Source organism: Macaca fascicularis, chromosome 15, assembly GCF_037993035.2.
Source record: "Macaca fascicularis isolate 582-1 chromosome 15, T2T-MFA8v1.1".
In the NCBI taxonomy this organism is placed as follows: domain Eukaryota; kingdom Metazoa; phylum Chordata; class Mammalia; order Primates; family Cercopithecidae; genus Macaca; species Macaca fascicularis.
The window spans coordinates 44,717,951-44,729,007 of record NC_088389.1 but is presented as its reverse complement, the minus strand read 5'-3'; the positions used below and the strand labels follow the sequence as shown (position 1 = coordinate 44,729,007).

General features: G+C 51.3%; 1 protein-coding gene across 2 annotated transcripts; it reads right to left on the bottom strand.

Annotated features, from left to right (window-relative positions):
• Window positions 1–2,036: 2,036 nt before the first annotated feature.
• Window positions 2,037–5,862, bottom strand: HDHD3 (haloacid dehalogenase like hydrolase domain containing 3). 2 transcript variants are annotated; one of them, XM_015436836.3, is made up of 3 exons: window positions 5,802–5,862; window positions 4,091–4,164; window positions 2,037–3,145 (listed from the first exon to the last, which is right to left on the bottom strand). In XM_015436836.3, exon 3 carries the CDS (start codon window positions 2,968–2,970, stop codon window positions 2,215–2,217), a length of 756 nt encoding a protein of 251 aa, XP_015292322.1. In that variant the 5' UTR covers window positions 2,971–3,145; window positions 4,091–4,164; window positions 5,802–5,862; the 3' UTR covers window positions 2,037–2,214. The 2 variants fall into 2 exon arrangements, with proteins under 2 accessions (XP_015292322.1, XP_005581071.1); XM_005581014.4 differs by lacking the exon at window positions 4,091–4,164.
• Window positions 5,863–11,057: the final 5,195 nt, after the last annotated feature.

Genomic DNA, 11,057 nt, shown 5'->3' with positions numbered 1-11,057 from the left:
GCGGGCGCCTGTACTCCCAGCTACTCGGGAGGCTGAGGCAGGAGAATGGCGTGAACCCGGGAGGCGGGGCTTGCAGTGAGCTGAGATCCGGCCACTGCACTCCAGCCTGGGCAACAGAGCTAGACTCCGTCTCAAAAAAAAAAAAAAGAAAAGAAAACCAGTGTTTATTAATTAATTTTTGTTTTGAGACAGAGTCTCAAAGGGAGGCAAAGGCAGGTGGATCACCTGAGGTCAGGAGTTCGAGACCAGCCTGGCCAACATGGTGAAACCCCATCTCTACTAAAAATACAAAAAATTAGCTGGGCATAATGGTGCACACCTGTGATCTCAGCTACTTGGGAGGCTGAGGCAGGAGAATCGCTTGAACCTGGCAGGCGGAGATTGCAGTGAGCCGAGATTGCAACACTGCCCTCCAGCCTGGGCAACAGAGTGAGACTCCACCTCCAAAAAAAAAAAAAGAAAGAAAGAAAAGGAAATTACTGCTGCCTGGCCTTGGTGCCAGTCCCAAGGAAGACAGACCAAAAGGGGTTTGGTCAAGTCCCAAAGAGATCTTCCCTGCCTTTGCCTGGGCACAGCCCCTGCTCAAAAATCTGGGTCAAAGCCAAGGCTTTCTTGACACCTGAAGGTCCCCATGCCATGTTTCTACCAACCCAGCTCCTCACAGCAACCTTTATTCCACAGTTCATGGGCCTGCTGCAGGAACGTCCTCCGCATCCCCCTGCTCATCTAAAGCCACCCCCAGTGCCACTCCTCAATTCAGCATCCACTCTAGAACGCTCCCGGGCTGCTGGCACCAGAACACACTGCCAGAAGTGTGCCTATGTTTTTAATGTGTGGCATCCCCTGGCACTGGGCAAGGCACAGAGATGTCCAGCAAATACCAAGTAGAAAGGTGTGGGAAGGTGGGGAGGCAGGAAGAGAAATTTTTGTTGTTTTTGTTTTCAGAGACAGGGTTTCACTCTGTTGCCCAGGCTGGAGTGCAGTGGCATGTAGCTCACTTTAACAGAACTCCTGGGCTCAAGTGATCCTCTCACCTCAGCCTTCTGAGTGGCTGGGATTAAAGGTGTGTGCCAGCACACTGGGCTAGTTCTTAAATTTTTTGTAGAGATGGGGTTTCACCGTGTCGCCCAGACTAGTCTCGAACTCCTGAGCTCAAGTGATCCTCCTGCCTCAGCTTCCTAAAGTGAGAAAAGGAATTGAAAAACCCAACCTACTTCAACCTCCAATTGTTCCCCCCTCCCCACAAACCTACTCCCTACACTCCAGTCCTTGTTCCCCATACTTTCCTACCTCCACACTGGTCCCTGCGACAGAGGTGACCTTTGAGATTGACATTCTTTAGGACACCTCCCCTATTCTCCCAGAATCTCCACTGTACCATGTTTCACATGACAAGCATCCCCATCTACTTACAACCTAGTGGTCAAGCCAATGGGCTTTGGATTCAGATGTGCCTAAATTGCAATCCTGGCTTCTTTGCATGCTGGCTGTGACCTCGGGCAGGCTGCTTAACCTCTGAATTTCAGTTTCCTTATTCGTAAAGTTGTGGTGGGGGTCAAACCACCTAGGCCCAACGAGGTAGCTTTGAGGGTTATATGTGCATATAAGTAACTTAGCACATTACCTAACATGAGGCAGGCATGTCAACAGGATTTCTTCTCATGACTGTCATGGGGTTCCTTGCTTAAATTCTCTTCATACTATGTGGTACTAATGGACAGTGTCCCTACAGGACGGCTTAGCATCCTGCTTTTCAAACTAAGCGCTGACCCCAGGCTTCCAGAGGGAGGGTGTTTCAGAAGCTGAAAGAGAGACCTTAGGACCTCTGCTTCAACTCCAGCAGTTTTTCAGTTTGTTTTTAGTTTTGCATAATGGGGTTTCAGACCTCCCATGACAAAAGGCCCCTGCTGCTAAAACCAAGTTTGAAAGTGCCTGGTTTTGAAGCTAGTTGGGCCTTCTGTGAATCCTGTTGGATGTGAAGAGGCCTCCTAGTGGAAAAGGGTGCGAATGAGAATGAGGGAAGGCAGAGGCTAGGAGCTGGTTAGTGGGGCAAGGCTGAGAGCTCAGCACTCACTGCTTTATTATCAGAATAGGTGACAAAGGCTGCAGGCAGAGGGGGAAAGTCCAGAGCTGTGAAGAAAGAGGCTCCCTGTCTCCAAGGTTTGTTTAGGGTTTTCTCCACGGCCTAGGGCCCAGCCACTTCCCTCACCGGCCTCAAAGCCCTGGGGTGGAGCCCTCTAGGCAGTCAAGGGCAGGCAGGAGATGGGCCAGAGAGGGGAGGATGTGTTCTTTAGGTACAGAATCCCTGACTACAGGGTCCAGTGCCTGTGGGTCAACCACCAGGAAGCTGTGCATGCCCACAGCCCGAGGCCCCTGGTAATCACAGAGGTAATTATCCCCAACATGGGCTGTCACTACCGGTTCCGTATGAGCAAGCCGCAAGGCCTCCTGGAAAATGCGGGGGTCTGGCTTGGGCCAGCCAGCAGCCTCAGAGGTCAGCACAAACTCGAAGTGTTCACGCAGGCCAAGGGCCCCCAGGATGCCCTCTAGCCGTCGGTCAAAGTTGGAGATCACTGCCAACCTCAGACCCCGTGTGCGGCACTCCCTCAGGGTGTCCTCAGCCCCATCCAACACCTGCCAGGTGCAGGGGCGGCTGAAGTCCTCATACAGCTGTTCAGCGATGGGGGCTACAGCCTGAGCATCCTGGACACCTGCCAGGTGGAAGGTCTGCAGGACCACGTCCAGCCACCACTGGCGGGAGGTGAGGCCATGGCTCAGGCCGTAGTTGGGGAAGCTGTGGCTCTGGACCCTGTACGCCTGCCTGAAGCCTTGTTCCAGGGCTGAGGGCTCCACCTCCAGCCCATGGGCCCGGGCCTTGGTGGCATACTCCTCCCCTAAGGGGTGGCGGAGCTTGAGCAGCGTGTCCTTCACATCCCATGTCAGCAGTCGTATCTGCAGCCGGTGTGCCATGGAGGAGGCCAAGTCCACCCCAGTTCTGCCTCAGGTCCCACAGTGGGTCCCAGGGGACGCTGAGCTGGATAAGACCACCTCTGCACAACCTAACAATCACCTCTTTCCAGGCCTTGTGGGTCAGATTTGCTGGCTAACATGAAGCACTTGGGAAATGTCTTCACAGCACAAGATCCTAGAATGAAAAACAGCAGGTAAGGTGAAAGCTCAGGCCCTGACATCAGACAGACTGGGTTCAAATTCTGGTGCTGCCAATGGTGTGACCCTAGGAAAGTCATTCTGAATCCACAACACATTTCTGAGCACCTTTTTGAGCTAGCTGCTAGCATATGGGACAGATTTCCAGCCCTTATGGCATTTACAGGCACTGAAGAACAGGGATACGGATATTAGGCAAAGAACTACACAAATACTTAAATACAATGAACTCAATAGATACCATAAGGATATAAATCCAGGGAATGCATCTAGTCTGTGTAGTTAGGGAATGTCATAAGCAAGTAAAGTTTCTTTTTATTTATTTTTAATTTCTTTTTTGAGACACGGTCTCTATCTCTGTCTCCCAGGCTGGAGTGCACGGCTCATTGCAGCCTTGATCTCCCAGGCTCAGTCAGTCCTCCTGCTTCAGCCCCCCTCGTAGCTGGGAGCCACCATTCCCAGCTAACTTCTGAATTTTTTGTAGAGACGGGGCAGTGGGGTGGGGTGGGGTGGTGGGGGTCTCACTATGTTGCCCAGGCTGCTCTCCAACCCCTGGACTCAAGTGATCCCCCAGCCTTGGCTACCCAAAGTACTGGGATTACAGGCGTGAGCCACCATTCCCGGCCCTGCAAGTCGAGTTTCAATGGAGATCAGAAGAATGCATGTGCAAGAAGCAGAGGTAGGTGAGTGCTCCCATCAGTGGAAATAGCAAGTGCAAAGGCCCTGAGGCAGGGCAAGGAGTCTGGTGCTTTGGGTTGACAGAGGCCAGCTCAGGCAGGACCTTGTAGGTCAGGACACAATTATTATGATTGCTATTATCATTATTAGGGATGTCAAAGACAGAAAGGGACTTGCAGAGCATCTGAACAATATCCTGGCTGCTGGGCAGAGTAGACTGAGCCTGAAAGGGGCAGGTACTTACCTAAGGTCACAGTGGGTCAGTGGCACAGCCAGGACCAGAACCCAAACTTCCAGACTCTCTGACCAGTTCTTCCACTGTACCATGAAATATATTTGGATTTTTAAAATCCAGCACAGGAGAAAAGACAGGACAGAGCAGGCTGTCTGTCTCCAGCCCTCTCTGAACCCCAACTTTTCGATCTTTACTGGAGGTAATAACACTGGCCTAGGAGGAGAGCCGATGAGAGAACTGACTCAAGGCACAAGAAACAAATGACTCAGCCTGCTATCCAGAGGCTGGTGCAGCTTCTTTCCCCAGACAGAGCTGATCCCAGACAAGGCCTGTTCGATCCCAGACAAACCCTTGAAACCTGAGGGGCCAGAGTTCAAAGTACAGCCAAGTTGATACTTAGGGAGGGGCATTGCCGGTGAATCTGGGGAAGCCTTGGAGGAAGCTTGTCTAGGAAATGAATTAAGGAGACTCATCCAAAGACCCTCTCATTTTGCACGTGTGTAGACAGAGACCCAGTGAGGGGCAGTAATTTACCCCCCAAATCACACAGGGAGTCATGCTGGCACAGCTAAGACTAGAGCAGAGGGTTCTGGCTCCTGACCCATGGCTTTTTCTTTTTTTTTTTTGAGACGGAGTTTCGCTCTTGTCACCCAGGCTGGAGTGCAATGGCACGATCTTGGCTCACTGCAACCTCCACCTCCCAGGTTTAAGCGATTCTCCTGCCTCAGCCTCCCCAATAGCTGGTATTACAGGCATGTGCCACCACACCTGGCTAATTTTTTTTTTTTTTTTGAGACGGAGTCTCGCTCTGTCACCCAGCCTGGAGTGCAGTGGCGCGATCTCGGCTCACTGCAAGCTCCGCCTCCCGGGTTTACGCCACTCTCCTGCCTCAGCCTCCCCAGTAGCTGGGACTACAGGAACCCGCCACCTCACCCGGCTAGTTTTTCGTATTTTTTAGTAGAGACGGGGTTTCACCATGTTAGCCAGGATGATTTCGATCTCCTTTTTTTTTTTTTTTCAATTCTTAGTAGAGACGGGGTTTCTCCATGTCAGTCAGGCTGGTCTCGAACTCCCGACCCCAGGTGATCCGCCCATCTCAGCCTCCCAAAGTGCTGGGATTACAGGCATGAGTCACCACACCTGGCCCGCTCTTTTTTTTTTTTTTTTCTTTTTTTTCTTTTGAGACAGAGTCTCACTCTGTCACCCAAGTTGGAGTGCAATGACATGGTCTCTGCTCACCGCAACCTCCGACTCCCAGATTCAAGCGATTCTCCTTTCTCAGTCTCCCGAGTAGCTGGGACTACAGGCGCCCGCCACCACACCTGGCTAATTTTTGTATTTTTAGTAGAGACAGGGTTTCACTATGTTGGCCAGGCAGGTCTCGAACTCCTGACCTCGTGATCCTCCCGCCTCGGCCTCCCAAAGTTCTGGAATTACAGGCGTGAGCCACCGCGTCCGGCCTGGCTTTTTCTATTTCTAAAAGCGCGGGTTTGGGGCTCTGCGCTGCAGGCATGAACTGCTCGCCCTTCTTCCCCACCTCCACGGCTCGGGAAAGGCGAAGTCCAGGAGCCCGAACCTCACGCAGAATCTCTACAGCTGCCGTTAGCAGCGTGAGCTGGCGCGGGGGTCCTAGGGACCTTTGCCGCGGCCGACCCCTTGGGTCCCCTTCTCGCTGTAGCGCATCCACGGCTGGGCGCCGGTTCCCCGGCCCAGGACCTACCTGAGTTGCAAGGAAGCCGGTTGAGAACGCAGCCGCAAGTCCCGCGGGCTCGGGGGAAGGCGCGCAGGCGCCGGGAGGCGGGGCGGGGATCGTGCGGGCCGCCCCTCCCTCCCATCCCGACCCGCCTCTGTCTGTCCTTGCCCTTTTCCCCGCCCTTGTCCCCTCGCTTTCGCTCTCTTCCATCCGCCTCCCTCGTCGCCCTCGCCGTCCCCTCTCCCTCCTTCGTCTCACTGTGCGTCTCTCTGCGCCCGTCACCCGCCTTCACTGCGCGGTTCCGTTACTCTGCACCCGCTCCGCCCCTTATTCCCTCCCCGCTCCCTCTCGGTTCCCCAGCCCGCACACCCTTCCGCGCTCTCCAGCCCCCGTTACCAGCACCTTCTCTGCCCTGTCTGCGCACCCCCTGCCCGCCACACCTTCCCTCCCCCACCGCGCTCTTCCCGCTCCCCATCCCCCACCCCGCTCCTTGCCTCCTTTGGATCGGATACCCCCGAGAAGTACCAGGTTGACTGGGAGGAGGGGAGCTGGGACCCAGCCTTGCTTGCTTAGTGTTGTGTGAACCTGGGCAAGGCCCTGCCCCTCTCTGGTCTCAGGGTCCCCAGTTGGTATTGGAGGAAATTGCTTTCAGTTGGAAACTTGTTAAATCCAACTTGGTGAAGTTAAATCCAACTGCAGTAACCTGCTTTTTTATTCTTTCTTTTTCTATTCTTTTTTTTTTTTTTTTTTGAGACGGAGTCTCGCTCTGTCGCCCAGGCTGGAGTGCAGTGGTGCGATCTCAACCCACTGCAACCTCGCCTCCCAGGTTCGTGCGATTCTCCTGCCTCAGTCTCCCGAGTAACTGGGATTACAGGCGCATGCCGCCACACCCAACTAATTTTTGTATTTTTTTTGTAGAGACGGGGCTTCACCATGTTGGCCAGAGTGGTCTCAACTGATTTGCCCACCTCAGCCTCCCAAAGTGCTGGGATTACAGGCCTGAGCCACTGCACCAGGCCTATTCTTTTTTTTTTTTCTTTTTTTGAGACAGAGTTTCACTCTTGTTGCCCCAGGCTGGAGTGCAACGGGAGCGATCTCGGCTCACTGCAACCTCCGCCTCCTGGGTTCAAGCAATTCTCCTGCCTCAGCCTCCGGAGTAGCCGGGATTACAGGCCTGTGCCACCACGCCCGACTAATTTTTGTATTTTTAGTAGAGACAGGGTTTCGCCGTGTTGGCCAGGCTGGTCTTGAACTCCAGACCTTAGGTGATCCGCCCATCTCGGCCTCCCAAAGTGCTGGGATTACAGGCGCGAGCCATTGCGCCCGGCCTCTTTTTGTTTTTAAGAACCCTGTGGTAAGAGCCTGGAATCCTAACCACTAGACCACCAGGGAGCTTTTTTATTCTTTTGAAGAATAAAAAAAGACTTTTATTTTTGTTTGCAAAAGTAATGCATGTTGGCCGGGTGCGGTGGCTCACGTTTGTAATCCCAGCACTTTGGGAGGCTGAGGCGGGTGGATCACCTGAGGTCAGGAGTTTGAGACCAGCTGACCAACATGGTGAAACCCCATCTCTACTAAAAATACAAAAATTAGCCAGGCATGGTGGCAGGCACCTGTAATCCCAGCTACTCGGGAAGCTGAGGCGGGAGAATCACTTAAATCTGGGAGGCGGAGGTTACAGTGAGCCAACATCATAGCACTGTACTCCAGCCTGGGTGACAGAGCAAGACTCTGTCTCAAAAAAAAATAATAATAATGCAAAATACAAATGTGTACAAAGTAAAAAGCCAGCCCCCCACCACCCAACCTCATTCACTGAACACCTAGCATCTGTGGGCTCTGTGTCCCCTGTCCTTCTCTGAGGATTCAGTGGGAAACAAGGTAGGTTCCTGCCTGCATGGGACATGGGAGGGGCAGACAACCATCGAGTAGATACATAAAGTGATTTCAGAAAGCGAGAAGTGGAAGCAGTAACACAGAATCATTTTATGAACAGTGACAGGGTATCTCTTTGGACGAGGTGGTCAAGGGAGGAACAAAGATCTGAATGGTGAGAAGGAGGTTGTCAGGTTAAGATCAAGGAACAAGTACTCCAGGTGAGGAACTGGCAAGGAGAAGGGTGTGGAGCTTCAGCCTGCTTACTGAACAAGGGCAGCAGCCTTGGGGCAGGGAGAGAAGAGCTTCGCCACCCCCATCTTTCTTACTCCCCAGGGATTGCTGAGGTGACAGTTTTGGTTATGCTACAACACAGATTTCTAGGAGCACACAAACATGCATCTAATTTTCTTTCTTTCCTCTTTCTCTTCCTCCCTCCCTCTCTCCTTTCTTTCTCCCTCCCTCCCTCCCTCCCTCCCTCCCTCCCTTCCTTCCTCCCTCCCTCCCTCCCTTTCTCTCTTTCTCTCTTGCTTTTCTTGCTTTCCTCTCCCTCCCTCTCTGTCTCTTTCTCACTTTCTTCCGTTTTTGAGACGGAGTTTCACTCTTGTTGCCCAGGCTGAAGTGCAATGGCGCCATCGCGGCTCGCTGCAACCTCCAGCTGCCGGGTTCCAGTGATTCTCCTGCCTTAGCCTCCCGAGTAGCTGGGATTACAGGTGCCTGCCACCATGCCCAGATAATTTATGTATTTTAGTAGAGACGGGATTTCATCATGTTGGCCAGGCTGATCTTGAACTCCTGACCTCAGGTGATCCACCTGCCTCGACCTCCCAAAGTGCTGGGATTACAGACACGAGCCACCGCGCCCAGCCCATTTCTTTTTTTTCTTTTTTCTTTTTTTTTGAGACAGAGTCTCACTCTGTCACCCAGGCTGGAGTGCAGTGGTACAATCTAGGGTCACTGCAACCTCTGCCTTTCAGGTTCAAGCGATTCTCCTGCCTCAGCCTCCTGAGTAGCTGGGATTACAGGTGTGCGCCACTGTGCCTAGGTAATTTTTTGTATTTTTAGTAGAGACGAGGTTGCGCCATGTAGCCAGGCTGGTCTAGAACTCCTGACCTCAAGTGATCCACCCGCCTTGGCCTCCCAGAGTGCCAGGATTATAGGCATGAGCTACTGCGCCTGGCCTAATTGTCTTCCTTTCAACTCTTAAAAACAAAAAAACAAAACTTTCTCCTGTGTTCCAAGTTGGTCTGTTCACTGGGTTCAGGCCTGGGAAGAAACACGAAATGCAGAGTCACAGACTTTGGCCCTGCAAGAGAGAGCCCGACTCACTTGGGGACTCACTTGCAAAACTGGTTTTGTGGTACAAGCATGAAGCACAAGTGGGGGTGGGAAGGGCGACTGGGAGACCAGAGGTTCAGCTGCATTTCACAGAATCCAAGAATGTCTGATACTGTCCAATTTTCAAGGTCACTGGAAACCTAACCCCTTAGGTTCTGGTCCCAGCTCTGCCATCTGTCTGTGAGCTCTCCATTCAATTATTTTTCTCTCTGGGCTCAGTCTCCCAATATTCAAAATGTGAATTTTCACAAAGTGAACATACCCATGCAACCAGCACCCAGACCAAGAAAAAGACCAATTTCCAAAAACCCCCCACAGCCTGTCCACTCCCAGTCACTTACCACCCAAAAGGTAACTATCTTGACTTCAAATTGCATCGTTTTACTTGTTTTTGAACTGTATATAAACAGAATAATATAGCATGCACTCTTTTATGCCTTGCTGCTTTCGCTCAAAATTGTATTTGATACATTTATGTTGCTACGTGTAGTTGTGGTTAACTCATTCTCACATGTTTAATATTCCATTATATAAACAGATCACATTTTACTGTTGATGAACATTTGGGTTATCTCCAATTTTGTTTATTACACTTCTTTTTTCTTTTTTTTGGAGATGAATTCTCACTCTGTCACCCAAGTTGGAGTGCAGCGGCACCATCTCGGCTCACTGCAACCTCCCACCTCCTGGTTTCAAGCAATTCTCCTGCCTCAGTCTCTCAAGTAGCTGGGATTACAGGTGCCTGCCACCATGCCCGGATAATCTGTGTATTTTAGTAGAGATGGTATTTCATCATGTTGGCCAGGCTGGTCTTGAACTCCGGAGCTCAAGTGATCCGTCCACCTCAGCCTCCCAAAGTGCTGGGATTACAGGCGTGAGCCATCATGCCCAGCCTTATTACATATATTATAAAATGCTGCTACGAACACTGTTGAACATGTCTCTTGATGAACATAGGTGCTGTTGGGTAAATACCTAGGTGTGGAATCACAGGGTCATAAGGTATGCAAATGTTCAGCTTTAGTAGAGCCAGACATTTTTTTTGTTTGTTTGTTTGGAGACAGGATCTTCCTTTGTAGCCCAGGCCGGAGTGCAGGCCAAACATGGCTCACTGCAGCCTCCACCTCCTGGACTCAGGCAGTCCTCCTGCCTCAGCCTCCCAAGTAGCTGGGACCACAGATGTGTGTCAACATGCCCCGCTGATGTTATTTTTATTTTTATTTATTTTTTTGAGATGGAGTCTTGCTCTGTCGCCCAGGCTGGAGTGCAGTGGCCGGATCTCAGCTCACTGCAAGCTCCGCCTCCCGGGTTCACGCCATTCTCCTGCCTCAGCCTCCCGAGTAGCTGGGACTACAGGCGCCCGCCACCATGCCCGGCTAATTTTTTGTATTTTTAGTAGAGATGGGGTTTCACCGTGTTAGCCAGGATGGTCTCGATCTCCTGACCTCGTGATCCGCCCGTCTCGGCCTCCCAAAGTGCTGGGATTGAGCCACTGCGCCTGGCCTTATTTTTATTTTTTAGTAGAGACGTGGTCTCACTATGTTGCCCAGGCTGGAGTGCAGTGGCATGATCTCAGCTAACTGCAACCTCCGCCTCCTGGGTTCAAGCAATTCTCCTGTCTCAACTTCCAGAGTAGCTGGGATTACAAGTGCGCACCACCCACCTGGCTATTTTTTTTGTGTGTGCGTTTTTAGTAGAGACAGGGTTTCACCATGTTGGCTAGGCTGGTCTCGAACTCCTGACCTCGTGATCCACCCACCTCGGCCTCCCAAAGTGCTGGGATTACAGGCATGAGCCACCGCGCCCAGCCAGTATTAGGCATTTTTGTGGATATATTGTGGTATCTCATTGTGGTTTTAACTTGAATTTCTCCACTAATGAAGATAACACCTTTTCATATAGTTTTCAATTTTTATTTACATAGCAACACATGAATATATCCTTGTTACATATAATACATGAATAGAAATAATACATATAAAGCTCAAGTTCCTCTAAAACAAATCCCTTCACTAGTTTTATTTTTAATTGAAAAAAAAATTTTTGTAGCAATGGGGTCTTGCTTTGTTG

Excerpts from the sequence above, each read along its gene's own strand:
- HDHD3 (XM_015436836.3), bottom strand. The coding sequence starts at position 2,970 with ATGGCACACCGGCTGCAGATACGACTGCTGACATGGGATGTGAAGGAC.